This window comes from Lipotes vexillifer, unplaced genomic scaffold, assembly GCF_000442215.2.
Source record: "Lipotes vexillifer unplaced genomic scaffold, Lipotes_vexillifer_v1.1 scaffold28, whole genome shotgun sequence".
Taxonomy (NCBI): Eukaryota; Metazoa; Chordata; class Mammalia; order Artiodactyla; family Lipotidae; genus Lipotes; species Lipotes vexillifer.
This window is the reverse complement of record NW_006793929.1, coordinates 338,857-366,393: the sequence shown is the minus strand read 5'-3', so window position 1 is coordinate 366,393 and position 27,537 is coordinate 338,857. Positions and strand designations below refer to the sequence as shown.

Genomic DNA, 27,537 nt, shown 5'->3' with positions numbered 1-27,537 from the left:
TCACTGTTGTTTGGCATCTGTTTGTGCAGCATCCCCGTCAGGCGGGAGGCCGACCTTTACCTGGTTTTCCAGTTGGCTGAGCCGCTGTTTCATTTTCATCTGGGTGGCACTGTACTCAGCCAGGAGCCGTGCAAACCTGGTCTGCAGGATGTCCAGGGAGGACTCCAGATGCTCCACTTTCTCCTCGATGCCCTGGGGGTCCGCCCCGGCCTTGGCCAGTTCCTCGTCGATCAGGTTGTCCTTCATCAGGATCTGCCGCCCCTTCTCCTCCAGCACCTTCTTGGCCTCAGGGTATTCAGTGAGTGCCTCCATCAGATCGTCCCTGGAGAGGCAGAACAGGTCCGAGTAACCGAGGCTCCTGATGCTCGCCGTCCTGCGGTTCCCCGACTTGCTCCCTTTGATGTTCAAGATGCTGATCTCGCCAAAGTAACTCCCATCGCTGAGGACCACGAACTGGGTGACCCCATCCTCGGCCACCACAGCCAGCTTGCCCTCCTTGATGATGTACATCTCCCTCCCTATGTCCCCCTTCTTGCAGATATAATCCCCGGGGCTGAACACCGCAGGCCGCAGCTTCAGCACCAGCTCCACCAGCAGCCCCGCCTCGCAGTCCTGGAAGATGCGGACCTTCCTCAGAGTGTCCAGGTGCACGCTGATGGCGATCTCGGCCCTCAGCTTGTCGGGGAGGCACTTGAGCACCTCCCTCTCATCCACCGTCTTCTTGTTGGCCCACAGGTAGTCGAACCACCGGATCACCCGTGTCTCCAAGTCCTTGGTCACCTTGCGGAATTGCATGTACTGCTTGACGGAGTCACTCTTGGCCTGGAACTCAGCCTGCGAAGCGTTCATGTGCGAGATCATGGAGCCCATGTTGCCCACAATGGTGGCAAAAATCAGGACACCCACCAGGAAGTCGAGGACCACAAAAAGATACTCCTCATCTTTCACGGGGGGTGGGGTCTCGCCGATGGTGGTCAGGGTCAAGGTAGACCAGTAGAGACTGTAAATGTACTTCCTGGAGAGGCGCCCATACTCTGGGTTTGAGATGTTTGGGTAGACCCAGGAGTCGGTCCCGAAACCAATGAACTTGGAAATGGCAAAGTAGAGGCAGGCATTCCAGTGGATGATGATGAGGATGTACAAGACCAAGTTCCCAATCCTGAACATGTTGGGGTAGTTGGTCCTCGTCTCTGTGCGGTCAAAGAATTCGAAGAGCCGGGCCAACTTTAGTAGGCGGTTGAACCTCAGTTCTGGGTAGTTCATGCCCAGCTTAAAATAAGCCAGGTCCGTGGGGACCAGGGACAACATGTCCAGCTTGAAGTGCAAGGTCTTTGTGTAGTGCTTCCATAGCCGGTTGGCATCCGTGACCAACAAGCCTTGCTCCAGGAAGCCTGATGAAGAAGACAGATCACGTGGGCATCAAAGAGGCCTTTTTATGACCATGGCCTGCAGAAAGGTATCTCAGCTCAAGACCACACAAAACGTGGTTATACATATATAAAAGAAACAACTTCCACAAACCACACATACCATTACTACAGGAAATGCACTCTGGTATTTTCTGTTCAACGATCTAATCTATTTCATTCAACTAAAAACATAGATCAGTTAGGTAAATTTGAATGTGGATTGGGTATTTGAATGGTAGTAAGGAATGCTTATTAAATTTTCAGGGATAAATGGAAGTTATACTTAAAAAATGGGTCCCTAGTTAAGGTTACATGCTAACATGGTTACTGTCTGAGATTTGCCTTAAAAAACTCCATCCAAGAACAGGGAGTGGGAGGATAAATGAAAAAAGATGAGCAAAATGTTGATAACATTTGGAGCTGGGTAAGGGTATGTGGGGATTCATAACACTACTGTCTCAGTTTTGTATATGTTTGAAAATATTAACAATAAAAAATTTGAGGGCTTCCCTGGTGGTGCAGTTGTTAAGAATCTGCCTGTCAATGCAAGGGACATGAGTTCGAGCCCTGGTCTGGGAAGATCCCACATGCCACGGAGCAACTAAGCCCGTGCGCCACAACTACTGAGCCTGCACCACAACTACTGAGCCTGCGCTCTAGAGCCTGTGAGCCACAACTACTGAAGCCTGCACGCCTAGAGCCCATGCTCCGCAACGTGAGAAGCCACCGCAGTGAGAAGCCCATGCACCGCAATGAAGAGTAGTCCCCGCTCGATGCAACTAGACAAAGCCTGCGCATAGCAATGAAGACTGAACACAGCCAAAAATAAATAAATTTATGAAAAAAAATTGAAAACACTGGTCATGACCTAGCAAACTGACTTTACAAGTCACTGATGGCGTATGACCCGTTTTTTTATTTTTTAGTTATTTATATTTATTTATTTTTTAAACTCTATTTATTTGTTTATTTATGGCTGCATTGGGTCTTTGCTGTGGTGCGTGGGCTTCTCATTGCGGTGGCTTCTCTTGTTGTGGAGCACGGGCTCTAGGCGCGCAGACTTCAGTAGTTGCAGCACACAGGCTCAGTAGTTGTGGCTCACAGGCTCTGGAGCGCAGGCTCAGTCGTTGTGGTGCACGGGCTTAGTTGCTCCACGGCACGTGTGATCTTCCTGGACCAGGGCTCAAACCCGTGTCCCCTGCATTGGCAGGCAGATTCTTAACCACTGTGCCACCAAGGGAAGTCCTGCAACCTATCTTTTTAAAACCTTGCCCAGGAGCACAGTGGTTCTCCTTCCTGGTTGCACATTACTGTCACCCAAGGGGCTCTGAAAACACATGAAGCCTGGGACCCACCCTGGTCTGGAGATGGGCTGGACCTTGGGAGTCGTGAAGCGTTATTACTGGTGAAATCCACCAAATAGGCCATGACCTGCCGTCTCCCTTCATCCCTCTCTCCCTTCCTTCCTTTCCCTCCCTCCCTCTTTCTTCCTTTCTTTCTTTCATTTTCAAACATGCAAAAGAGTGGAGAGACTAATGTAACAAATGCTTTTTAGATCTGGGTGAGCAACAGCAACACGCCAAGGGCTCTGTAAGTCACAGAGCTGGACCTGTCCCCAGAGTTTGGTCCCATAGGTCTGGGGCATCTCTAACAACTTTCAGGTGATGCTGCTGGTCCAGGGCCACAGTTGGAGGGCTAGACAGAGGTAGGACTGCCCCCTCTGTGAAAAGCAAACATCAAGTTTGTTGTCACATGTTAGGGACACCTGGTTTCACAGCTCCCCATCCCCTGTTTGTTTGGTTACACTCGTGTTTATTGAGTGCCTAGATCATTACATTGCACTCGTGTGCCTGGGGACTCCTCAACACCTCCTTAATAATCTTGTCTCAATTCTGACGATTTTTTTCTCCTGGAGTATGATCCATGGCCTCTTGGTGTCTGTGCCCACCTGTCCCCCTCTCTCTCCCAGCCTTCTGCTGAATCTTAGATTGCGAAGGACAGTACCAAGCACAAAAAGGGGTGGGGTCAATGTCTGGGTGAGGGCTGCCTGTCCCACCGAAGCCTGATTGAAGCAGGGAGTCCCCCCAACGAGTCAGCCACCCACGGGGCTCTTGCATCTCCATAGGCTCGTGTAACCATGGAGTGGCAGGCCACCAGGACTGGCCAAGTCACCCAGGCAAGCCTCAAGCTGTGTTCTTGAGATCTTCTAAGTTATGATGCAGGGCACTAATTCTGGAGCAGGGGGGGCACCCATCTGGCCTGCTGGGTGGTGACTGTGGCCTTTAGGCTGGCCACTCAGCATCTCTGGGCCCCAGTTTCTAAAGCAGTAAGATGGAGATAATCATGCCTACACTTCTTGTCTTCTGCAGCAGTTCTCATGAGAAAACAAGACGTGCTTGGAATGCTTTGTCCACCATGAAGCCACCCTGAGGTTTTGCTGTGATCCAGTGGTTTTTATATCCACAACCATGGAAGTTTTTAGTTTAAAAATCTTGGAAATGACAAGCAGGGCCTCCACCAGCTTATGTGATGCCTTTGTGCAAATCAGAAAAAGGAGGCCCAAGGAGGCACAGCTTGGAGACTGAGGCATGGGTGGGGCTTTAGCCCCCACTCACAACTAGAGGTGATCTTGTTACCGACTGGGGTCCTTGGACTCTTTAATCAACAGAAATTGATAAGAGTCCAAATGAGGAATTCAGGCCTTTATTGGGACACATGCTGTAGCACAAGGGAGCGAAAACAATAACAGGTGGCCTTGCTTGCTCCCTGAGGGGTGGGGGCGAGCTTGTCCCTTAAAGGATATGTGGGTGGATTGGTGGGTTGGGCTGGAAGGGCGGCTTAGGTGGTCTGCACATGCATGTAGTTATTTTTAGTCCTTTACAGATTCTTTGTGTCCTGTTGCTAGAGCAGATGTTTGTCTAGCGGCAAGTGCAAGCACTCTGGTAGAAGGTCCCAGGTCCCAGCCTGTCTTAATCTGAAGGAAATCATATCCCTCTAGGCCCTGTTTTAGATTTTACTTCTGAAACTAATGTACTTTTAGTATATTACACCTCCTCTAAAAGCCATGGGGTAACATGCCCTGGCTCTTCTCACTGTCCAAGAGGAGGAACTCCAAGGCTACCATTCTGGATCTCCCTGAACCTGCCCTGTGGCCCCCAGGTGGCCCCCGAATCATGCAGTGGGGTCTGCGGCCCTGGCCCCACTCACCCGTCCGGGCTCGGACTAGCACATCGAAGCCATAGAGGAAGTCGGCTGAGTAGTCCAGGACCAGCCAAAGCATCAGGTGCTCAGACTGAAGCTCATCAAAACAGGCCCTAAACAAGTGTGAGAAGGGTCAGGTGTGTAGGTGGGAGGGACCAAGGCGGGCAGCAGCTCTGTGCTAGAAACCTGGGGTCAGCTCATCCCGCTAACAGCCCAGCCCACAGGGATGCACCCCAGCATCAGCATCCCAGCCTCGATGAGGAGACCCAGGCTCTCAGAAGCTTTTCTGTCTCAAGGTCACAGAGCTCTTAAGAAGAGCTGGGACTGACCCCAAAGGGTGGGTCCCATTGCCTCCCAGCAGTAGCGACAAGACTGCTCCCCTCCCCCGGCCGGGGGGCAGTTTATCCAGGCCTCAGATGAAGGGGCTGAGAACTTGCCCTTTCTGGAGCCTTTAAATGCCAACAAAGATATAACAATTTCTGAGAGATTAACAACAGAACAAGCCACATCTATCCCCACAAATTAGCAGTTTGGGAGCACCCCGAGGCCCCGGCTGCCCTCACAAGAGCAGCAGCTCACCCTGCATCGCAACCGGCTCAGAAAACCCAAAGCCCACAGCCTACAGCCTGAAAACGTCGCCTGGCGCCTGCATCCCTGTCCGGCAGGTCAGCTCAGGAGTGACCCAGCCCCTCCCACTTCCCCTCAGAAGAGAAACGGCTGGCCCTTGCATCTTCCTCCTGCGACTCCATCAAGGAGGCTCCAGGGTGCCAGGACCATGGCTTTGATCTCAAAGCCAGGCCTCCACCAGCGCTTCAGGGAACCCAGGAGGACCTGAGGCACATGCAGCTGGATGGTGGCTGCCAGGGACTCAGAGCTCTGTGCTGAGGCCCTGCCCCACGCCCCTACCTGCAAACAAGCAGACACCAGTTGTATAAGACGGGTGCAGCGATGATGGTCAGCCAGTGATAGTACATTTTGTCAGAGGGGTCCACCACGATGGCGTCCTTCTTTCTGGAAACACTGACGCACAAGCAGCACAGTGCGTTGGAAGACCACAGCTTTGGAAAGGCTTAGAGACCCGGCCTAGCTTAGAGACCCCAGGGCAACTGTGGGCTTCAGCTAGAGATGGCTTCCCAGATAGGGTGCTGTCAGTCCCAGGGGTGTCACATGGGTGTCCCTGTATGGGTGACCCCACCCAGGCTGGGAGCAGGGCAGACTCTGAAGGCCTTCTCTCCCAGCTCAGCACCCCAGGAAGCCACCGGTGACTACAAAACCACAGTGATGACATTCCCATGTCCTGGGGTATCATCCATAGCCTTCAGGGTGCCGAGAAGGAAAGTGGAGCACAGTGATATTGGAACCATCTCGGGGAGCTCTGTGAAAATGCCGACTCCCAGGCCCAGCCAGACCCCTCCAGGACTGGGGTCTGGAAACGTGCATTTAATCACTGCCCTGGGTGGTTCTGAGACAGCTCCTCTCTGCACTGAACTTGGGAGCTTGGGAGCCCAGAGCTCTCCCTTGGGGATGTGCTCTCTCCACCTCACTAACTGCAATCGTGCAGATGTTCTAAAGACATTTCCTGCCTCTCCACCAAAAACCACCAACCTGGGAATCATCGAGGCTATGTCAGCCAACACTGAATGGAAGAAATAGCTTAGGGTACTTTCGGTGTTTATTTTCAGGATTTTCGGAGGATTGGAATTTATAGGCGGTACTGGAGATCTTTCTTTGGGTCCACGCGTCTCCTCCCCCACCCCATCTGCCCCCTATGCCCGCCTAGGCCTGCAGAGCTGCTCCCGCGCCCCAGAGGAGACCCTGAGTTGCCTTTCTGTTTTCACCTCAACTTAGCAAGTCCAAGATCAGCAGCTGATTGACTGGGCTTTGTACGTTCCCAACACTCATTGCCACTGGGTTTGAATTAAAGTTTGTGAATATAGTGTTTTCTGGTACCCAGGAAAAGGGCTCCGCATACCCTACTGTGTGGACGGCCACCTTGTGGGCAAACAGAATGGCCAAGGGGAGGGCAACGGAGCAGGCTCCCAGGGAAGCCCTGAACTGCTCACCTGAGGCTGCAGACAAACCTGCCTACCTACAAGCCCCGCTTTGGGCTCCCCGACTTTCCCTGCAGAACGAGACCCTCACGTGATCTCAGCAGGCCTGATCCCTGCCTGAGACCAACTCCTCTTCTGTAGCCCTAAGCAGCCCTCTCTCCAGGGCTGACCCTAAGGCCTGACTGCATCTCTCTCCTCCCCAGGGCCAGGGCCAGGTGGTGTGGAACCAGGCCTGCTGTGACCATGGAGCCCCCTCTTTGGGGGCAGTTTCTCTCAGTACTTACTCCTCCTTTTTTGGGTTTTCCTTTTTCTCTTCTTTTTTTTCTTTCTCCTTTTTCGCCTTGTCACTGGATGACACAGGGTGACATTTAGCAATTTTCAAATACCAAGGTCATTACCATGGGGAGAGGGTAGGCCACAGTGACACGGGGGAGAGGGCATGGTGCAGGAAACCAATCTTTCCAGCACACTGGGATGAAATGAGGTTGTTGATTTCATGAATAATATCGTTATTATTATTCATGAAGAGGGAGGGTACCACCTCCACCAAAGTATCCATTGTATACACTGAAATGTACGCAATGGTTCAGTCTAATATTCTACAATTTCTGACCTATTTCTGTGAGTCCCTAGAAAGTCACAAGCAGCTTGAGACTGGAAACTTTTGAGGTAATGGGAAATAAACCCAAATCCACACCTTTAGGGTGGAAAAGTCACTCAGAGTTTTGGGAGTCACATGGAACGCTCTTTGTTCTGAGGAAAGGGGGTGGCTTTTCCGTTGCTCTGGGGTCACATGAAAACCTGGCCCTCGATGGGAAAGCCAGGGGACAGAAAGGAAGCAAGACCCTTAGGCAGGCACAGGTGTGCTGTGCAGCAGCAAGTCTTCAAGGTGTCTGAGGCAAATGCAGCCATGCTCAGACGCTTCCAGACGTTGCTGGATGTGGCGTTGCAGGTGGGGCCTCGCCCTCCTGTCTGCATCAGCAGGGAGGGCCTGTAAGGGCAGATGTTTCCTCAACACACAGCTTTACTCTGCTTCCCCTTCTTTATTGCATGTCTTTCATGGGCTGGACACAGTTACAAGGGTTACCTGTTAACGGTTAGAGTAGTCCTGCAAGGCACGCATTATTGCCCACTGAACAGCCGAGGAAACAAAGGTGGAGGGTAAAAGACCCTGCCTGCCTCAGGCACCCCCGGAATCACCCGCAGGCCCTTCTGATTCCCCTGTTCCTTCCCCTGGAGTAAGGAAGGGCTGAGAAATAAGTGTCTGCTAATTAAATACTCGTTGAAAAGGACCAATGCACTTTACACAGCACTTCCCCAGGAAATAATCAAAGATGTGTGCAAACATGCATACAGAAGAATCATCACCACCATTATTTCTAATAGTCACAGCATAAACAGTCTAATCATACAACAGAGGAAATTCTGCATCAACCACAGAATTCTATGAGGCCACTTACAACGAGGCTGTGGAAGAATATTCAGTGACAGGGGAAAACGTTCCTCAGATTTCGCTAAGTTAAAAAGTAGACTACAGGGCTTCCCTGGTGGCGCAGTGGTTGGGAGTCTGCCTGCCGATGCAGGGGACGCGGGTTCGTGCCCCGGTCCGGGAGGATCCCACATGCCGTGGAGCGGCTGGGCCCGTGAGCCATGGCCGCTGAGCCTGCGCGTCCGGAGCCTGTGCTCCGCAATGGGAGAGGCCATAGCAGTAAGAGGCCCGCGTACCGCAAAAAAAAAACAAAACTATGAGAACTAATCAATGAAATCATTAAAGCTGCAGGATACAAGATTAATATACAGAAATTTTTTGCCTTTTGATTTCTCCATCAAATCTGAACAACGGGAGAAGCCACAACAGTGAGAAGGGCCCCGGTACCCAAAAAAAAAAAAAAAAAAAAAAAAGAATAAAAAGTAGACTACAAAAGATTTTCTAATAATAGGTGTACTAGTTTTCTATTGCTGCCAGAACAAATTACCACAGACTTAGTGGCTTAAAACAGCCCAAATGTATGATCTTGCAGATCTGTAGGTCAGAGATCTGGTAGTGGTCTCATCGAAGTCAAGGTGTCGGCAGGGCTGTAATACTTTCTGAAGACGCTAGGGAAGAAACTGTTTCCTGCTCACTTGGATTGTTTGCAGAATTCAGTTCTTTGCAATTATAGGACCAATATCCTCATTTTCTTGCCGGCTGCAAGCTGAGGACATTCCCAGCTTTTAGGGGCTGCTGCATCCTTGGTTTGTGGCGCCCTTCCTCCATCTTCAAAGCCGGCAACAGCGGGTTGAGTCCTTCTCAAGATGCCATCTCTCTGCAGCTGGGAAAGCTTCTCCACTTTTAAGGATGCATGTGATTCGACTGGGTCCACCTTGATAAGCCAGGAAAATCTCCCCATCTCAAGGTCCTTAAACTTCATGACATCTGCAAACTCCCTTTCGCCGTGTAAGGTAACATAGTCACAGAATGTGGGGATTAGCATATGGGCACCTCCGGGCTACCTACTACAGTCTTCACTGGCTCTCAAAGATTTCCTTGCATCCCATGTGCAAAATGACTTCACCCCCATTCCAAGATCCCCCAGCCTCATCCCATTAGAGCATCAACTCAGAGTCCAAAATTATCATCTAAGTCTCATCAGTTCAGAAGTCCCAAATCTCATCATCTAAATCAGGTGTGTGTGGACTCTGGGTGTGAATCATTTGAGACACGAGTCCTCCCTACCTGTGGAACTAAAGAAACGAATCATCTCCATAAACACAATGCAGGAGCAGGCATAGGACACCAGATGCAGATATTCTAGCTCGGCAAGGGAGAAGATGGGAGGACAAAAGGAGTCAGTGGTTCCAAGTGATTTCGAAATCCAGCAGGGCCAGGGGCCAGTACGTTTCAAGGCCTGAGAATCAATCTCTATAGCTCATGGCTCCGCCCTCAGTCATCCTTCCTTTTTCATGAAAGGTAGCACCTGTTTGTAGCTGAGTAGTTTTTTTATCAGCCTGCTTTCTGCATCTAGAATTTAGAGGTTTAACAGTTTTCCTTCATTTCGTACTGTTTCTATCCTTCAGGTCCAAGCTGGCAGCGTTTCTGCTGCCATAAAATCTTCTAGACCTTAATGGGCCATGTATACCAGAGGGATCCACTCCACTAGACAGAGGCTCATCCACAGATCTTTCTGAGAAATCTCTTCTCTGTTTTTGGCTTCTGTTGAGATGAGCCATGGTTCACACCCTCGGTCTCTTCAGAGGGTCTTCTATGTGACTGAATACTCAGAGCTTTTGATCTTTGAGTTATTAGCAAAAGTTCACCCACATCCTCAGCTTTTTCCTGAAGGCGTGCTTTCCTGACAGTGAGTTTTTAAAACTTATTCTCTTTTGCCATTTGAGCAGGCTGAGAACTTCCCAAGTCATCAAGTCTTGTTTCCTTTTCATCTATCAGTTCTTCCCTCAATTTCTTTCTTAAGTTTTACCATAAACAGCAAGAATAAACCAGGCTGCACCCTCAGTACCTTAACTTAGAAATGTCCTCAGCTAAATATTCAAGCTCATTGCATACGAATTCTGCTTCCCCCATATTTGTGGGACATAATCCCACTAAGCTTTTTGCCACTAAACAACATGAATCCCCTTTCCTTCAGGTTCTAAAAGCCTGCTCCTCACGTCCTTATGAGCCCTCACCAGCAGCACCCCTAAAGTCCAGATTTCTACTAATAGTCTGTTTCGACCATTTAGGTAATGAAGTATGTAGGCAACTTAGGTTTTTCTCTGTAATGCTCCCCATTTTTCCTTCTGAACCCTCACTGCTATCGTTTTTTTTTCTGATGATTGTTCCCCACTTTTTAATATCTTTATTGGAGTAGAACTGCTTTACAACGGTGTGTTAGTTTCTGCTGACAACAAAGTGAATCAGCTATACGTATACATACATCCCCATATCCCCTCCCTCCCACCCTCCCTATTCCACCCCTCTAGGTCGTCACAAAGCATCGAGCTGATCTCCCTGTGCTACTGGTAGAGTCTTTAACATTCATATTTCTTTTAACAACCTGTTCAAAGCAATCTAGGCTTTTTTAACAAAAACATGCTCCTTAAAATTCTTCTGGATCCTGCTTAGGGTCAAATCTGAAGCCACTGCCACATTTTAGGTATTTGTTACAGCAGCACTCCACTTCTGGGATCGAAAGCTGTGTTACTGATTTTCTACTGTTGCCATAACAAATTACCACAAGTGTAGTATCTTAGAACAACCCAAATTTATTCTCTTATAGTTCTGGAGATTGGAAGAAGTCGTATAATCTCACTGGATGAAAATCAAGGTGCCCTCAGGCTGTGTTCCTTTTTGGGGGCTCTGGAGAGAATCTGTTTCCTGCTTACTGGGATTGCAGGCAGAATCCAGCTCCTTGAAGCTCAGGGCCAAGGTCCCTGTTTTCCTGCTGGCTGTAGATGGAGGGCTATCCCTGGCTTTTGGAGGCTGCTGCATCCGTGACTCAGGTCTCCCTCCCCGCTTCCTCCATTTTCAAAGCCAGCAATGACAGGACGGTCCCACTCACACTGCAAATCTCTCCTCCTTCCGTCTCATATCTCTGACTCACTCTCCTACCTCCCGCTTCTGCTTTTAAGAACTCATGTGATTACACTGGGCCCACCTGGATAATCCAGAATAATCTCTCCATCTGCAGGTCCTTAAATTCAATCACATTTGCAAAGTCTCCTTTGTCATGTAAAATTAATCTACTCACAGGTTCCAGGGATTAGGATGGAAACATTTTTGGTGAGGTTGTGGTAGTGAAATTACTCTGCTTCCCACAGTAGTCAATATTGATTGATCATTTACTACGTACCAGGCACTGTTGTAAGCACTTCACATGTATTAGAATAGTTAGTCTTAACACAACTCTGTAAGATGCCAATTACAATCCCTATTTCACAAGTCGGGAAACTGATGCACAGAGAGGTCAGGTAACTTGCTCAAGGTCACAAAGGTGGTTGAGTTGGGATGCAAATGCTCTTAACCAGTACATATATTAAACATATTGCATCTGTCTATGTATCTGTGTATCTATGTATCCATGTATCTATCTATTCAATATATATGCCTAGAGAAAACTTGGAGGGATATTTGCCAACATGTGAAGAGGGGTTGTCTCTGATAATGGGGTTCAACTGCTAACGTAAAGTGTACTTTTTTATGGGTGTATGCTCGTGGGTGCTTTTCTGTGTTTTCTAAGTTTTTGACAGTGAGCATATTAATAAACTAAGAACAAAAGTTGTTAGAATCTTTAAATGAGAAGAGCAAGGACACTCACCCATCCTCTGTTCTCTTGAATCTACTCGTCTTTCTGCAGCTGAAACCTTAATGTCAACACACCAGCAGAGGGCGCTGCCCACAAGCTTATCGGGCACACTTAGCCCTGCTGGGAGTTTAATTACACCAGGCTCTGCCACCCTTGTTCAGGATTTGTGGCCCCAGGTTACAAGCTTTGGACTTTCCTCTAGCTACCAACCTGCTGAGGCCCTAGGGAAGACCCCGTGCCATCCAGTTGTGTCCCGGAATCCACCCAGCACTGCCCCAGGGGACCTACACAGAGCTACAAAATGAGGCTGGTTTTGGCTGAGAACAGATTGATCGGGAGAAAGAAATTTTCAGAACCCATGGGACTAAGTGAAAATGCTAGAAATGTGGTGGAAGAATGGGGGAAGGTGTCCATAAGAATTACTTCTGTATCTTTGTATCCAGGTGGCTCCATTTGGGGGCAGCCCCCAATTTTGTCCCTCAGTCCTTGGCTGCAGTGTGGACCCACAATACGAGCCCATCTGAAAAGATTTATAAGAGCCTGATGTAGCTGATGGCATCCACACCATCCTTGCCCACATCCCAGCCCCAGGATGGAGAAGCCTGGAGACCCACTCACAAGACCTCTACCTATGGTTTCTGGTGCCCTGAGCCTTTGCCTGACTGCGGGACTCAACACCAGGTTTCCAAGGGCATCAAACACATATCACAGTAGCTATCATTTTGCAGATTAAATCATTTCATTTTTCTTGACTGTTGGCATTTGGGTCTCTGGATTTGATGTCCCAATTTATGTAAACAAAATGCAACTAAGGGGGAGAGGATGGGGGAGGGATCAACTGGGAGTTTGGGATTAGCAGATGCAAACTATTATATGTAGGATGGATAAACAACAAGGTCCTACTGTAGAGCACAGGGAACTATATTCAATATCCTGTGATTAAACCATAATGGAAAAGAATCTGAAAAAGAATGTATATACGTGTAACTGAATCACTTTGCTGTATTCCAGAAACTAACACAACATTGTAAACTCACTTCAATTAAAAAAATACATTTAAGGCTTCCCTGGTGGCGCAGTGGTTGAGAGTCCGCCTGCCGATGCAGGGGACACGGGTTTGTGCCCCGGTCCGGGAAGATCCCACATGCCGCGGAGCAGCTGGACCCGTGAGCCATGGCCGCTAAGCCTGCGTGTCCGGAGCCTGTGCTCCGCAACGGGAGAGGCCACGACAGTGAGAGGCCCGCGTACCACAAAAAAAAAAAAAAAATTTTAAAAACAAACAAAAAAGCCCCAAAATGCATCTAAGGTTCATGGAGAGAAATGGAAAGAAGTTCTATCAGAAGAACAAAGGGAAATAACAGGAAAAAGCTAACAAGAAAAAGCCTCGGCACAGTTCTTGGTCGACTGGAAGTCAAGGAATTGGCATTTCTTGGCTGATATGGATGGTTTTCCCCTAAGCTCCAACTGAGACCCCACTCTGCTACCTAAAAAGGAAGGCTGGAGAACGGGGCACACACACACACGTGTTCACACACAAATATGGTCACACACATACGCACACTGTCTGCTTGGGCTCTTGGGTGATGTTGCCAGAATCACACATCAAACTGCTCTGCCAGCTCAGCATCGGGTGGTAAGAAGGAATTACGGTGGGTCACGGTTTCAAGAGGCTAATCTCTGGAACTCTTTAAATTTCCTCTTTCCACTGTCCTGATCATGCCCTCCAAATTGGCCTGAATTGGCTTTAAGACAAGGGCACTTCACCGGCACACAGGAGCTTGAGGATGTAGAATGGAAAGTGCATTCTCATCATGAAGGAGATTTATCCACTGCTCTGTAAAGGGACTCCAGCTTTGCACCAGATACATAGCAACAGAGGTGTTAGCACTGAAAATGTTCACCGATCCAACCCCTTCGCTTTCTAGATAAGAACGATGAAAGACACAGAGATAAAATGACCTGCCCCAAGAAGTCACACAGACCAGGTCCCTCTCCCCATTTGTCCACGGGGATGGGTTTCCAGTGGAAGCAGCAGGACCCTAGAATGGTCTGGTGGGGTTCGGGGGAAGTAACAGTACAAAGCTGGGGTGTCTACAGGGAGGTGGTTGGCCGCAGGGAGTGGGAGGGAGCAGAGGTACTCACTCCTTCTCTGAGTTGTTGCAGGCATTGGTGTTGCTTCTGGCCAGGGGCCAGTCACTGCAGGGAGGTAAAGAGAGCACAGCATGGGAATCTGAACTCAAGTCCAATTGCTGGGGACCCCTTGCCCCCAGGCGGTTATTCTGGGACTCCCATCCCCTGTCTCACGGGCCTTTCCACACAGCTTGAACAGAGGGAATTGTTATTGTCAGGGACAGACATTTTTTTGTGACTAGTTAGTGTTGGTGAAGGGGAGAGGATGAACACCTGGGTAAACTGACCCTTCTGAATAACTGAGGATTAACTCTTTGAATCCCATCCAGCATCCTAGCCTCGATTCCTCTCAATGTCCTCCAGTTTTAGCATGTGGCAGGCAGTGGGCCAGGCGCTATGGAGGGGGGGCACAGAGACCACCCGGCGTGGCGCCTGCCCTCGGGTGCGCCTGGGTGAACAGGCCAAGCTCCTCGGACCAGAATGGACATAGTTAGCAGCAGCAGCAACTTGCTGCCCCCTCTGCAGAGACATGGCTGTCACAGGGCCCTTCCCTTGGAAACCCCATCACAGGGGCCGCTTCCAGTTCTCAGGACAAAAAATGGACTCTGGGGCTTCCCTGGTGGCACAGTGGTTGAGAATCTGCCTGCCAATGCAGGGGACACGGGTTAAAGCCCTAGTCTGGGAAGATCCCACATGCCGTGAAGCAACTAGGCCCGTGAGCCACAACTACTGAGCCTGCGCGTCTGGAGCTTGTGCTCCGCAACAAGAGAGGCCACGACAGTGAGAGGCCCGCACACCACGATTAAGAGTGGCCCCCGCTTGCCGCAACTAGAAAAAGCCCACGCGCAGCAACTAAGACCCAACACAGCCAAAAATAAATTAATTAATTAATTAATTTAAAAAAAAAAGGACTGGGCAGAGCTGCCCCAGGTTTCAGCCCATCCTCCCCCTTCCCCTGCCCCACATTCATCTTAGAACTCCAGGGCCTGCCACCCCAGATCTATGTGAGAATCTGGCAGAAGGTGGGGGCTGGTTTCACAACCAATCACGTTTACTGAAAGCTGGATTGGGCAGTATTTCGTGATGTTCTTTAGGAAAAGGCGTGATCTCCCTGAGCTCACCTGCCAGTTTGCATCTTTGACAGCTGGTTTTAGAAAGCCAGCCTGGCCTCACAGGGCTAGAGGGCAGCTTGCCTGTCTGTGGTGACTGCAGACCATTCACAGGACAGGAGACCCTGGGGCCCAGAGCCAGGCGCTGGTGACACTCCAGCCTGACTCTCAGGGCACCTGTTCTATGATGTTGAACATCCAGCCAAATGCCTTTTTGGTACTTCTCATCCCTCCCAAGCCTCCCTCTCCCCATCCAGGGTGTGGCTCTAACTGCTTGCTTCAGGATTGGTTCAGATCATCTAAAAATCCCCTGGGGAATCAAAACTGTGAGATTATGGAGGAAAGTTTAGCTCTCTGGGGTGCAGTTGCCCGTGACCTGCACCATAATCTGCCATAGTCTCATCGGGCCAAATCCACAGAAGAACTAAGACCCATCTCTGCATACACTTTGCTTTGCTGATGGGACTTGGCCTTGAAAATTCAAAGTCTTCTTCCCCCAGGAAGCCTCCCTGATTGATCTGCTCCCATCCTGCACCTTTGCATTCACCTGCCCACTCAACCTTCCAGCAAGTGACCAGGCATTGGGGCCTGGTTCTGATGGGGTCAACCCTCCGTTAATCTGGTCACGTAGGGAAATGGGCAGAGTCTAATGTTCATCTCCATGTTGCGGAGTCTCAAGTTGCAGAGAAGTTGTTTGATCAATTAAGCCAAGGAAGTCTTTGCTTTGCCTAAAAGGAACTGAACCGGCCTGGCTGGCTTGCTAGCAAACCTCCTTTCCTCCCCGACTCTTTCCTCCTCCTCCACCCTCCCTTCGTCCTTAGCTGCCATCCCTCCTGTCTTTCTGGCTCAGCAGCGAACAGCATGTGGGCCTCGTGGTCCTGGTGCTCCCTCACAGCCTGGGATGCCCGGTCCTGGGAACCTGGGATGGCCCTGCACACATCCAGCCAGCACCAGGCCCTCCATGGTCCCCTTCCCACAGCCCAGGGAGCCCGAGGGTTTACAGTCCAAGCTCATGGGAAATGGGAGCCTGAGGACGCTGCTCCACTGGGCCTCCGCCTCTCAGCCAGAGATTCTCACACCTTTCCCCAGCAGAGAAGACTAATGTAGGTCTCCTAATGCCTCTGGCAAGACATCTCTTTGAACTCTCATATTTTATCTTAAATACGCTTGTACATTTTGCAATGCACTGCATAACCTATAACAAACATAACCCCCCGCCCCAAATCTGGAAATAAAATCGAAGCTCCAGAAAGATTCATCTGTTTCCCCTGAGGCTTCATGGCCTTTACCCCCCAGGGGCTTTCTTTGCCTTTTCGAGGGGCTCGCAACCGAGCCCTTCTGTTCCTTTGACTCCAAAACAGACAGCATTTTCTCTAGCAAATTATATAGGGACTGTCTGTTCTGCAACAATCATGCATCTTTTTTCACACTTTACGTCTTCTAAACCCTGGCGTAAGCTAGAGAATTCAGCCAAAAGATCTTTTTCAAGCCCCTTTTTCCTTAAAACAGGTTCTGAGCAAGTGTCCTCCTGTTTGTGAGGCCGAGGGGAGGTCCGCTTCCCCTGAACCTGTTACCTCTTCTCCCCCAACTGCCCCAAGGGTCCTAAAGAGACCCTCTGCTGTTCAGCGACAATGGATTCAACCCACAGTCACCCAGTGGTCTCCCCGCCCACCAGAGGCTGGGGTGACTTCTCAAGACAAAGAGAAGAGGGGGAGGGGAGGCAGCAGCTCTGTGCGGGGGAGGGGGGGGGCAGGGGGACTGGGGGGTGTCAGTCCAGCCCCTGCAGATTTCTCTACTTGCAGGCACCAGACAGCACCAGCCACAAGCTCCCCACCGGGCAGGGGGCCGTGCAAGGTGCTCAGAGCCCTTGTTCTGCAGACCCTTCTCCTACTAAAAAGCAGACACTCTCCTCATCCCCCACCCTGTGCTCCCCACGGTTCTGAAACCAACCTGAGGTGAGGGTGGTTCCCCTTGAAAGTTCTAACCAACCTTTGGACCTTTTCCCCAGAAGAATGTACGTATACCCATCCATAAAACTGTGGGTACCATCTAGGCACTCCTGAGGTTCGTGGTACAAAAGCCCCAGTTTTTTAGCAAGGTGGGCCACAGTGCAAGGTGAGTAGGATGAGGGTCCTTTAACAGAGAGATTGGTGAGGCTAACGTCCCGGTGCGATTCTGAGAGCACCAACTCCAGGGGGTGCTAGCAGAGGACAGGGTCAGCTGCCCATGAGGCTGCGGCCTCTGGTTAAAGGGTTTCCGCTCCCACAGGGCTTCTTGGGCTCGTGTGGAGACTCCTAGAGCACGCAGTGTTCCCCCAGGACAGACCCGTTCTTCAGGGAACAGCTGAGGGACTGGTGCTCCCGGCCACCTGGGCGGGGCGGGGGGGATCCACGCTGCACAGAAGGGGCAGCAAGTGCTTCCCTCCCCGTTTGGGGCAGGCAGCCCCGCCTCCCTTACCTTCTCCCTCTGTCTGGCGGCTCCTGGCTGCCCGCGTTGTTCTGGACGTGGCTTTTGCGGCTGGACACCTCCTTGAGCTCGGCTCCGTGGAAACGCTCCAGGAAAGAGTCAGGCCTCTGGTCCTCATGGCCTAAGTGCCTGGCGGCCCAGGCGCACAGCAAGATGATGAGGCGTGACAACCTGGAAGGGCACAGACCCGCAGTGAGGGCGGTGCAGAAGGAGACGGAAGCCCCCTCCCAGAGGGCTGGGGCAGGGGCAGAGATGCCAGCAGGATGTGGGTCCCAGGGCCGGGCTCAGGTTTGCACACCACCCTCTGCCCCCACTCGCAAGAGCCTTTTCTTCCCTCCACCTCTGCCACCTGGGACGGAGCTTCCTCCATAAGGGACATTTCTTCATTACGGCTTTGTCCCTTTAACACCTAGACTCCATCAAAGGCATGATCCTGCCAATGGGCCATTTAGCAAGCTTTTCTGTTCATCTTTCCTTCTGCCCCATGTAGAGCTCTTTGTTACGACTGGTAAGCACAGGAACAGTAAAAAATACAATTTCCGAATAGTGATAAAATTCAGAGCAAGGTATAAAGGAACAAGCACCCAGATACAACGTAGGTTCTTTCCCCAACCCTTGTCCTATGAATTGCTCTTCATACAAACTCTCGTTTTCTCCCCAGCCCTGTGCAGAAGTTCCTGTGCAATGTGCCCTGACCTCTCTCCTGGAGCGGACGCCACCTGGGCCTCAAGCACCCGAGACCAGGCAGTCCACACGCCCAGAGCTCATCTTAGCTTCAGTTTTCTGTAAAAAAGCTTCCCTCAGCCCTGCCTCTTGCTTCCCCGTCTTGGCCAGGGGGGAACGGAAAGAGAGACTCAACTATTCCTTGGAGTTCAGCTTTCCTGACTGGGCACCCACTGTGCATGCCACTGTCCCCAAGAAATCAGTTCTGAGCAACCTGGCGTGGAGTCATGAATTGTTACATACCTTGATCCCCAACACACACTTGTGACCATAGCCTAAGGGAATAAGTTGAAGTGAGGGAACATCCCACAAACAGAGATGCTTACAGCGGCTGCTGCAGATGAATGGCAAGGTGCCTGCCCAGCCCAGCCTCTCCGCTCTGACACTCCCCACACCCACGTCCTCCCTCTGCTGAGGGAGAGAAGCAAGGTCATACTCCCCGGAGCTCCAGCCTCAGCCAACAGGCTCGGGGATGGACGACTGACCCAAAGAGTCACTCAAGCCTCGGAACTAAAAACCACTCCAAGATGGGGTCGGGTGTTTCAACTCAGGATCATATGGTGAAGACTGTTTTCAGCCTGTGCCTGCTGAGGTGTGAGCAGAGAAAGCCAGAAACGTAGGAGGCACGCAGGAAAAAAGCACACAGATCATGAAATGCTGCTAGAGAAACGAGAGAGGGAAGGCAGCTGCTTCCCCACGGCCCCTTATGAGCCCCACTGGCTCCGTTTCCACAAGGTGGCCTGGATCTTAGCTTATACCAGCCCCTGCCCCAGCCCTACCCTTTTCATTCGAGCTAGTTGAAGGTGTTCTCTAACTTACGATCAACAGGCCTTTTATTAGTAAGACAAAAAACACTGGAAATCACTCAAATGCCCAGCTGTAAGTGGCTAGTGAAATAAATAATCCTCCACAATGCAAAACATGAAGAATAACTAGATAAAGTAATTTTTTTGCAAAATACTCTTAAGCAAAACCTGTAGAACACGTGACTGTATGAAACTCTGGCTTTGGTTAAAAAAATAAAATCAGTGGAAGGAAATAATGAGCCCAACATTTGTTGAGCACCCGTCGTGAGGCAGCACTGGGCTCTGCCACAGCCCTCATGTTACTAGATGCATCTTTAGATAAGACGTGAAAGGTGAAATGACTCCCTCCAGGTGGTACAGCTACTGAAGCCGGAGGACAGATGTCATCAGAAGGAAGACAGAGCTCGGAGCCTAGTTAATCTTTCAAATACTTTTGTGAGGACGTAAGCTATGAAGTCTAGACCCATACGAGTGAGGACCTGCCAGGGGCTATTTCCGACAGAGCCACGATTGCCCTCTGTGTGCCACCGTGATCCACCCAACGGTCTCCCACGGCTGGCTGATCTTTCTTTTGAATTCTTTTCTGAAACTTCTCTGGTTGGCTTTTTTTTCTTGAATTCTTCCAGAATTGAGCAAATACCTCAATATCACTTTTTATGAGAGCAATTTCAGATAAAGGCAGTTTTTCTTAGACTTTTCTGAGCTCGGAACACCCGACCTAAGAGGAAATGACTCCCTGATAGATTTCTGACTCCGCTTCTCCTGCCCCTTTCTTCTCCAAATCTGCAACCCTACCCTCAACCACCATTTCTTCCTGAGACTTATCTACCTTCTTTCTGCCTCCGTCTGCCCTTTCTCAACCACCATTTCTTCCTGAAACTTATCTACCTTCTTTCTGCCTCCGTCTGCCCTTTCCCAAGGTGAGGGCTGAGACCAGTCGGTTACCTGGCAGGCCACTGACTGGTGAAGGAGCTTCGCTTGGATTCAGCCAGTCCTCTGGTCTCCATGGTGATGCCTTCTTGCAGTTCTGACGGTGTCTCCTCACATGGCAAGTGGGTCCTAGGAAATCAAATATGCAGCAAGTGAAATTGATTTCCAGCTCATCCTTGACATTGATTTCCAAGCTCCTGGACACGTTGAGGACTGAGATGGCCAGATGCCCTGCTTAAAGAGGAAAGCTACTGTCACAGATCCTCACCCCAGAGCTCCCCACTTCAGTTCATACTCCAGCAGGAGCCAGCAGGTCCTGGCTTTCAGGAGAAAGTGGCCTTTCCTTTATGACAAGGAGGCTACTGCCCATAGCCCAGGTGAAAAGGGCAAGCCAGAAGCAAATGGTCCTTATAAGAGCACTGGGGGCGGCGGGGAGGTCCCAGGCCTGCATCTGGAGCCACAGCAGCTGTTTCCATGCGAGGATTCCAGAACAAGGATTTTGGTTCACACACATCTCTGCATACTGAAATCCTATATCCTAAAGTCAGATCAAGTGCCACCTCCTTCAAGAGGTCTTCCCTTGCCCTCTGTCGTAGTGTGTAGGTACTGCAGGAGCCCACTGGTTAAGAGGAGGGTCCGGCAATATTGTAAGGAATTGGCCTAGCCCTCCACGTGCATTTGTGTAGTGCTTTCAAATGAAAATCCATTTCTGCTGTGCCCTTTTGACAAGCCCTAACCCGTGTCCCCTGTAACGCGGAGGGAAGGGGGGCGGGGACCTCACCTGTGCAATTCTGGGCGAAAAGCAACAGCACCCACAGGACAGGTGTCCACAGCTCAGTCTGAGCATCAGCAGAGCCTCGTGTTTGTTGAACTTCCTGGAATAAGACCTCTCTGCTGGGGTGTAATTTTCCTTTTCTCCCTTCCTTTTAAAACTTCCTAGGGCTGAAGTCTGATCAGCCTGATTAAAAGCCATCCAGGCATTGGCCTCCAGGGATTTTCACTTCGTTCCGAGTCTTGAAGAGCCCAGGCAAGACAAATTAATTCGATCACATGACCTATTCCAGCCTAATCAGCCGTCTTAACAAGGTGGCAACACGGCTGAAGAAGCAAGCAAGACTTAATGTCACGGTAAAGGCTCTATCTCTCCCCAGTGAGTGATTCGAAGTCAGAATCCTGTATCTCAGCCGCCAAGCCGCTGCCTCTTCCTTTCTGCAACCTCCCTGCCGTCTCCAGCATGGGGAGCTCACTACCATTCCATGGCTGCTCCAGGTCTTCTCTGCACAGCCCTGATTGCCAGCAGGTTTTTCTCTCCCTCAGCTTCCCCATATCGAGGATACACTTTTTTTTTTTGCTGGAACCACATGGAGTCAGGCAACTTCATCTTCTAAAAGACCGCCTTCCATGAAGGGACAGCTCTCACACCTGTGCTGCCTCGTTTTTCCAGGCTAGACGCATCAGCTCACCCAGCCTTTCCTCATCAGGTTCAAGTCTCTTCCCTGTCATGGTCATTCTCCTGTGAGCAGGTTCCTGTATTCTTGCCTGACTGGGCACAGAGAATGAGAACCACCCTGCTGTTACCGGAGCCCAAGATAAGCTTTTGGTGCCCCATCACCAGCTACCATCATCCAAAACCCAATGTCTTATAACATGTGCTGCTACTAAGCCAGAAGGCCTTGTCTTATGCATGTACAATTGACTTGTTGGGAATAAGTATTGGACTCTCCCATTTATCTGAGTCACTTGACGTTTTGGCACCCTTGGTAGGCAGGGTCCTCCCAACTCCATCTCATTCACAGATGTGATACCCAAAGTACACGCCATTTATTGACCGCTTGCTGTATGTCAGCCACATACATTTTATCACTTAATCCACATAAAAACTGTATGAGAGGAAACTGAGGTTCAGAGAGGTTAAGTAACTTCCCCAAGGTCACACAGCCAAGTGGCAAAGCTGAGACTTGTATGCCATTCCATCTCCTTTCAAAGCCTGCTCTCACCCACTCCATGAATCTGCCTTCTGTATTTTCATATATGGCACTGATTAAAGCAAAAGTTGAATAGGACATGGCTGAGAGCTGAGCCCTGTGGCATGCCACTAGAGACATGGCTCTGATTCCCCTGGCTGCACTAATGTGGGCATGGCTTTTTTATTTCCAAACCGCCTAATTGAATTCTCTATACTCATAAGAGACCACTCACACCTCATCCTTATACATATGAGAGATCCTACCAGAGGCCCTGCTGCAGTTAGGAAGCTACAATACCCTTGCGCTTCTAATATTCTGCACACTACAAAGGTGGGAATGCAGGTTCCAAGGCACCCGGGTCAGTTACAGGAGGAGGAGGCGGCAGGGGGACAAGTGAGTCCATCTCTCCAGTGCCTGGATCCTAGCGGCTGGCATGCTTGGGGGTGGGGAGTTGGGGTGCGGGCAGCAACTAACAGCTGGGCTCTAGCTCTGCCACAGAATGTGTGCCTGGAAGATCTAGAGGCAATCCCAGGACGAGGTGTTCTGTCCCCACCAGCAGCTCCCTCCTCAGGGAGCTCTAGGCACCGAGCAGGTGGCCCAGCATTTCTGCCTAGTCTGGATTCTGTTCATTGCTGGGGGGTGGGGGGGTACATCCTGAGGCCAGATTTATTTGCATCAGCAGCAAAGGACTCAATGCCCATGACATCAGGGCTTGTGGGTGGGTGAGAAGGGCAGAGCTCACCCCAGATTTCAAAGCAGGCCTGCAGCTGGCAGCAGTGAGAGCTACTGCAAGTGGCCCGGACCTTTGACACCTACGTGAAGGGGAGGTGGCGTAGTGGGGAGCCCAGAGGCCTGGGTTTGAATCCCTACCCCAGCACCTGTTAACTAAGTGCACTGTGGGCTGGTCACTTACCCTCCCTGAGTTTAATTTTCCTGGTCTTCGAAAAGAAAACAAAGGAAAAATTGATTTCATATTGATGTAAGTATTGGTCAAACACCCAAGTCCAGAAAGGCACATTTAGCTGTGAAGAATAGGAAGGGTCTTATACGATGTAAGTTCAAGGGACCCAAGGGGCCTTTTCTTCTTGATGCACCTCCCCACTTGTTTCTTGATGCCCAGAGTTCTACCGTGCTGTCTTTCCCCCAGCTCCATAGTCTCTACCCTCGTTAAATGCCTGGGGGTATTTAAATAGCAAACCCAATTAGTTATTCCTCAGAGAAATTGATTTTACGAGGTAAATGGAAGAGGAGATTGGCTAGGAAGAGAGGAACCAAATGTCTGAGGTGATATTTTGTGTCCCCAAGGACACACAGGTACTGCCGAAAGGGAGAAACGTCTGGCAATCAGTGCAAAATCAAGGATCCAGAACCTCCCAGGGAAATACAGAGGCAGGAGAGAGTGCGGGCCACGTACTGTCCAGCCAGGAGCTGGGTCAGGACTCGACAGGCTTCGGTCTCTGTAAAACAAGCAGATCAGGCCAGGACAATATGAAGTTGCCTCCTACCCGCAGTCTCCGGTCCTCCGTGGTGATGCTGCCTTTGCAGGAAGAAGCCCTGTGAAGTTAGCAACTAGCAAGATCAAGGGCAACTGCTGAAACAAAATGAAGTGACTGTTTTGAAAGACAAGGTCATTTTCAACCTGTAAAGCTCATCATCTGAGTTTATTTATACAGAGGAATTAATGTCCACGCTTTTTCGTTACTGGGAGGGAGCAGAGGTTCTCATCAGAACGGGAACTGGTGATTAACTTTGTGCTCTGTGGATCTGGTGTCTTCTTTCAGTGACTTTGGGGACATAAGAGGAAACAGAAGCGGCCTTTTGGAACAAGGGTGGAGAAAATGATACCTTATTTTACTTTTCCTGCTCTCAAGCCCTGAGGAACTAGAGTGATGGGTAGGTACTGCCCCAGCCACATGTGACCAGGGAACTGAAGTCACTGCATTTCTGTCTTGGGTCCTGGGGAAGCAGGTGGAAAATGGTTTTCTTTTGTGGTAATTGCTTTGGGCTCTGTTCAGGGTAAAGCATGAAGAAGTCTCCTTCTCTGTAGGACACAACCCCTTATGCCCAAAAGCTCACCTAAAATAGCTACACTAGGAGACTGATCTGGGGTTTGGGGTGCCCTCGGTCCCAGCTTCAATTCTCTGTGGCAGACTGTGAAGTCTTTCTCTATTGCATTATCTGCAAAAATATGCCAGACAGCTCTCAAATAACTGCGTCAACCAAACAGATCTAAATAGGAAGAGCAAAATTCAAGACATTTTTATTTCTGGTCTTTTCAAGGTATAAAATTAATTTTTTTGTTCAAAGGAAACATTTTCATCCTTCCTTATGACTCTTCACTAGGAAAATGGGCCCAATGATTTAAAAAGAGAAACAGAAACCTGGGTCTCTAACTTGGTGAAAGACCTGGGAGGCAGGACGTCTCAGGGGTCGGGGAAATGATACTCCCCGCTTTGGGGGGCACTCAGCAAAGGACCACACTAATGCATATGTTCCCAGCACAGCTGTGTGATATCATTGAGGATAAAGAGTGACTAATATTTAAGGACACACATTCATAATTATTTCTCCCAAGTTTTCTAAAAGGATTGGAATTTCAAGGCAAAGATCTACGATTTGTTCAAACAGCATTTCCTCGCTGCAAATAGTGATCTGAAACTTTAAAACTTTTATGTGACTGTGCCAGAGTCCTTTGCTGAAATCAATCTTACAGGGAAAAGTAGTCTGTGAATTGACAGATGTTGGGCTGCTCTGGGAAGCAGGGGAGGGCTCTGGACCCAGCCTTCCGGCCCAAGGCTGCTCCCCCCAGCCTGAACTCCTATTCTCAATCTTTGGTGATGCTAAGGAGCCATTCTGGAAACTTCTGTCTGTTAACCCACTCCTGCCTCCATGAGATAATGCTTCTCATGAAGGAAGCATTTTTCCTCTCTCTCCTTTTGAAACCTCTCAAGTGTTTCCACGGGATTCTGTACTAATCTGTCAACAAGCTTTTACCACGTATGTAGCTGGGCACGGCCCCAAGTGGAGCTCACTGAGACTCGGCTAGCGGTCAGGCTGAGAGAGCCTGACGTGGGCACAGGCAGGAAATGGCCCGTTCCAGATGTCGGGACAGCTGGGGCCATCTGAGGTCAGAGGAGGTGAAAAAGGCTTCAGCTGGGACGCCAGAGAAGGCCCATAGGAGGGGCAGCATCTCCAAGACCTGCAGTGAGCACCGATTAAGCGCTCACTGCGTGGCAGGGGCTGTGCCCCAAGCTTTACCCTGTTTTACCCTCATTTCTGCCCTGAGGTCAGTACTAGTCCATTTTGCAGATGAGGAAACTGAGGCCTGGAGCTGTTGAGCAGCTTTTCAGAGCCACTTTTCAAACCCGGCAGTCTGACCCCGAGCCTGTGCTATTGGTCACCACGCTGGCCTGGGGATGGGGGTGGGGGAGGGGAGGGCATTTGCTCACCCATGAGATGGCAGAGTACCGTCCAAGAGCATCACTTCAGAGCGCTGGCTGTGTGGACAACCTATCCCCGGAGCGTGCATGGACCCAGTGTGAGCCCAACAGTGAGGCTCTCGGAAGCCAGAGGCTCTTGAACAGCCCGCAAGCCAGACGGAGCTTGTCGGCCACCGTCCGAGGCAGAGGCAGGACAAGTCGGGCAGAGCTGGCTCATGGTGGTGTCAGGTCAAGCAGGCATTCTGGGCAGGAGCCCCAGCCCACTCGCCAGGCCCGCCTTCTCACTGGGAGGAGCCAGACTGACACTCCAGGGACTCTGGAAGCTCCACGAGATGCTCTGGTTTTGTCCCGCTCAAGGCAAAAGGGAGCAAATGGGGAACAGTTCCATTTGCTTCAAATTCTTCTTGATCCTAACAGCTTCTTCCTCCTCCCATTGGGCCCAAGAGCCCAGGAGCCTGATGCTGCCCAGGGAGCCTGACTTCCTGCTGTGCTCCATGCTTGGGACTTTGCTCCCCTCTACCGCAATCCTCTTTGAAGCCCCTCTTCAGGGGGTTTTATCAGCTCAGGTGTGGGAAAGAAACTATTAACGCACACCGAAGTTTTAATAGCAGATAACTGTCCTAAAAGTGTTCCTCTTCCTTTTTAATAAGGGCAATGCCTTAACCTAAAGGAAGGAGCCCTCAGTTGTGGAACACAAGTACTGACAGTCGGCCAGTTAGGAGGGAGAAATTTGAGTAGGGTGAGAATTTCTGACGCCCCTGAGTCTATCAAATTTCCTGGGTCCAAGCACCAACTTAAAAGAGTTGGAGGGAATATCTGTTGCCATGCTTTGAGATTTCCTTCCTTTGCCTGAATCCCAGAAGGTGGAGGTCCAAAGACCACGTAAGTTTGCAAAGATAGGGAAATTGCTGTCTATCACTTATTAGCCGAGTTGCTAAGGAGCTGGGACAGAGCACCTAGATGTAGGAAAAACCAAATGTGCATTTGAGAGAGGAAGTGACGTATATAAGTTAGTGAGGAGAAACGATGGAGGAGGGCCTAGTGCCAGGGATGTGAGGATTGAGGACTGTCATTGCACTTTTGGCCATCAGATAATATGCAGTTTTCATGGGAGGGAGGTTTTAAGTGTTATATATGTGAGACAAAAATAACATAAATATTGGAAATAAAGCTTCTTCTTGTTCAACTCAATCAACTCACTGAGCATTTAAGAAACATAAGAATGTAAGCCCATTTGCACCAAACAGATACTCTCCCATTTCCCAATGCTGCTCCATTTTGCAGTTGAAGAAACTGAGGCATGGAGGGGTTAGTGAGTTTTCCCAGGTCTACTAGTAAGTTAGGAACAGGGCTAGAAGTAGAACTCAAGGCCCCAGGTTTCCATGTGGCTGCCTGTGTCGGGATGTCACTGATGGGGCCGATGGCTTTGCTGGCAAGGCACGGCCCACTCCCCCCAGGTACGTGAGCACGGCTGAGTCCTGGCCTTCTCCTGGAAGTGAGGGACAGTGCACCTGATCTGTACTCCACCCCAGTGCCCAGGGCAGTGGCTGGTGCACAGACAGAGCCCGATAAATGTTTGATGTATACAAGGGAAAGTGTGGCAGTTTGGGGACATTTTTACAGTAAAATTTAATCAGCTGCATATGAGTCTTCATTTTCTTGCCTTCTAGAAAAAAAGTTACAAAAGTTATGTAACTTTTGGAGCCTCATTTTCCCACATCTCTAAAATGAGAATAAAAACGACTTCAGTGTGGGTTGTGAGGAGCAAGGGACATGGAAAATGAAGTTAGAAGGAGTGCTGTGAACAGAGCCCGCCCTCCGACCTGCGCTTGCCCACAGGCTAAGGCAGTCTTTCCCCCAGGTCTAGATCAGCTATGGAAATAACCTGTTCCAGGCACGAAGTTAAAAGCCCATCCTACCTGCTGAGGCCGTTCTCAATGCTATCAAGATCTCTGTCCGTGGTCCTTACCACGAGGTGGTGAGTCCTGGAAGGGTGGGAGTATTGGGTGCTAATCTTGGCCAT

General features: G+C 50.2%; 1 protein-coding gene across 1 annotated transcript; it reads right to left on the bottom strand.

Annotated features, from left to right (window-relative positions):
- Positions 1-27,537, bottom strand: CNGA3 (cyclic nucleotide gated channel subunit alpha 3). The gene is made up of 8 exons (XM_007466894.1): positions 27,434-27,537; positions 20,123-20,236; positions 17,640-17,819; positions 14,086-14,139; positions 6,946-7,008; positions 5,517-5,621; positions 4,617-4,723; positions 1-1,391 (listed from the first exon to the last, which is right to left on the bottom strand). The coding sequence occupies exons 1-8, from the start codon at positions 27,535-27,537 to the stop codon at positions 1-3; spliced, it is 2,118 nt and encodes a 705-aa protein (XP_007466956.1).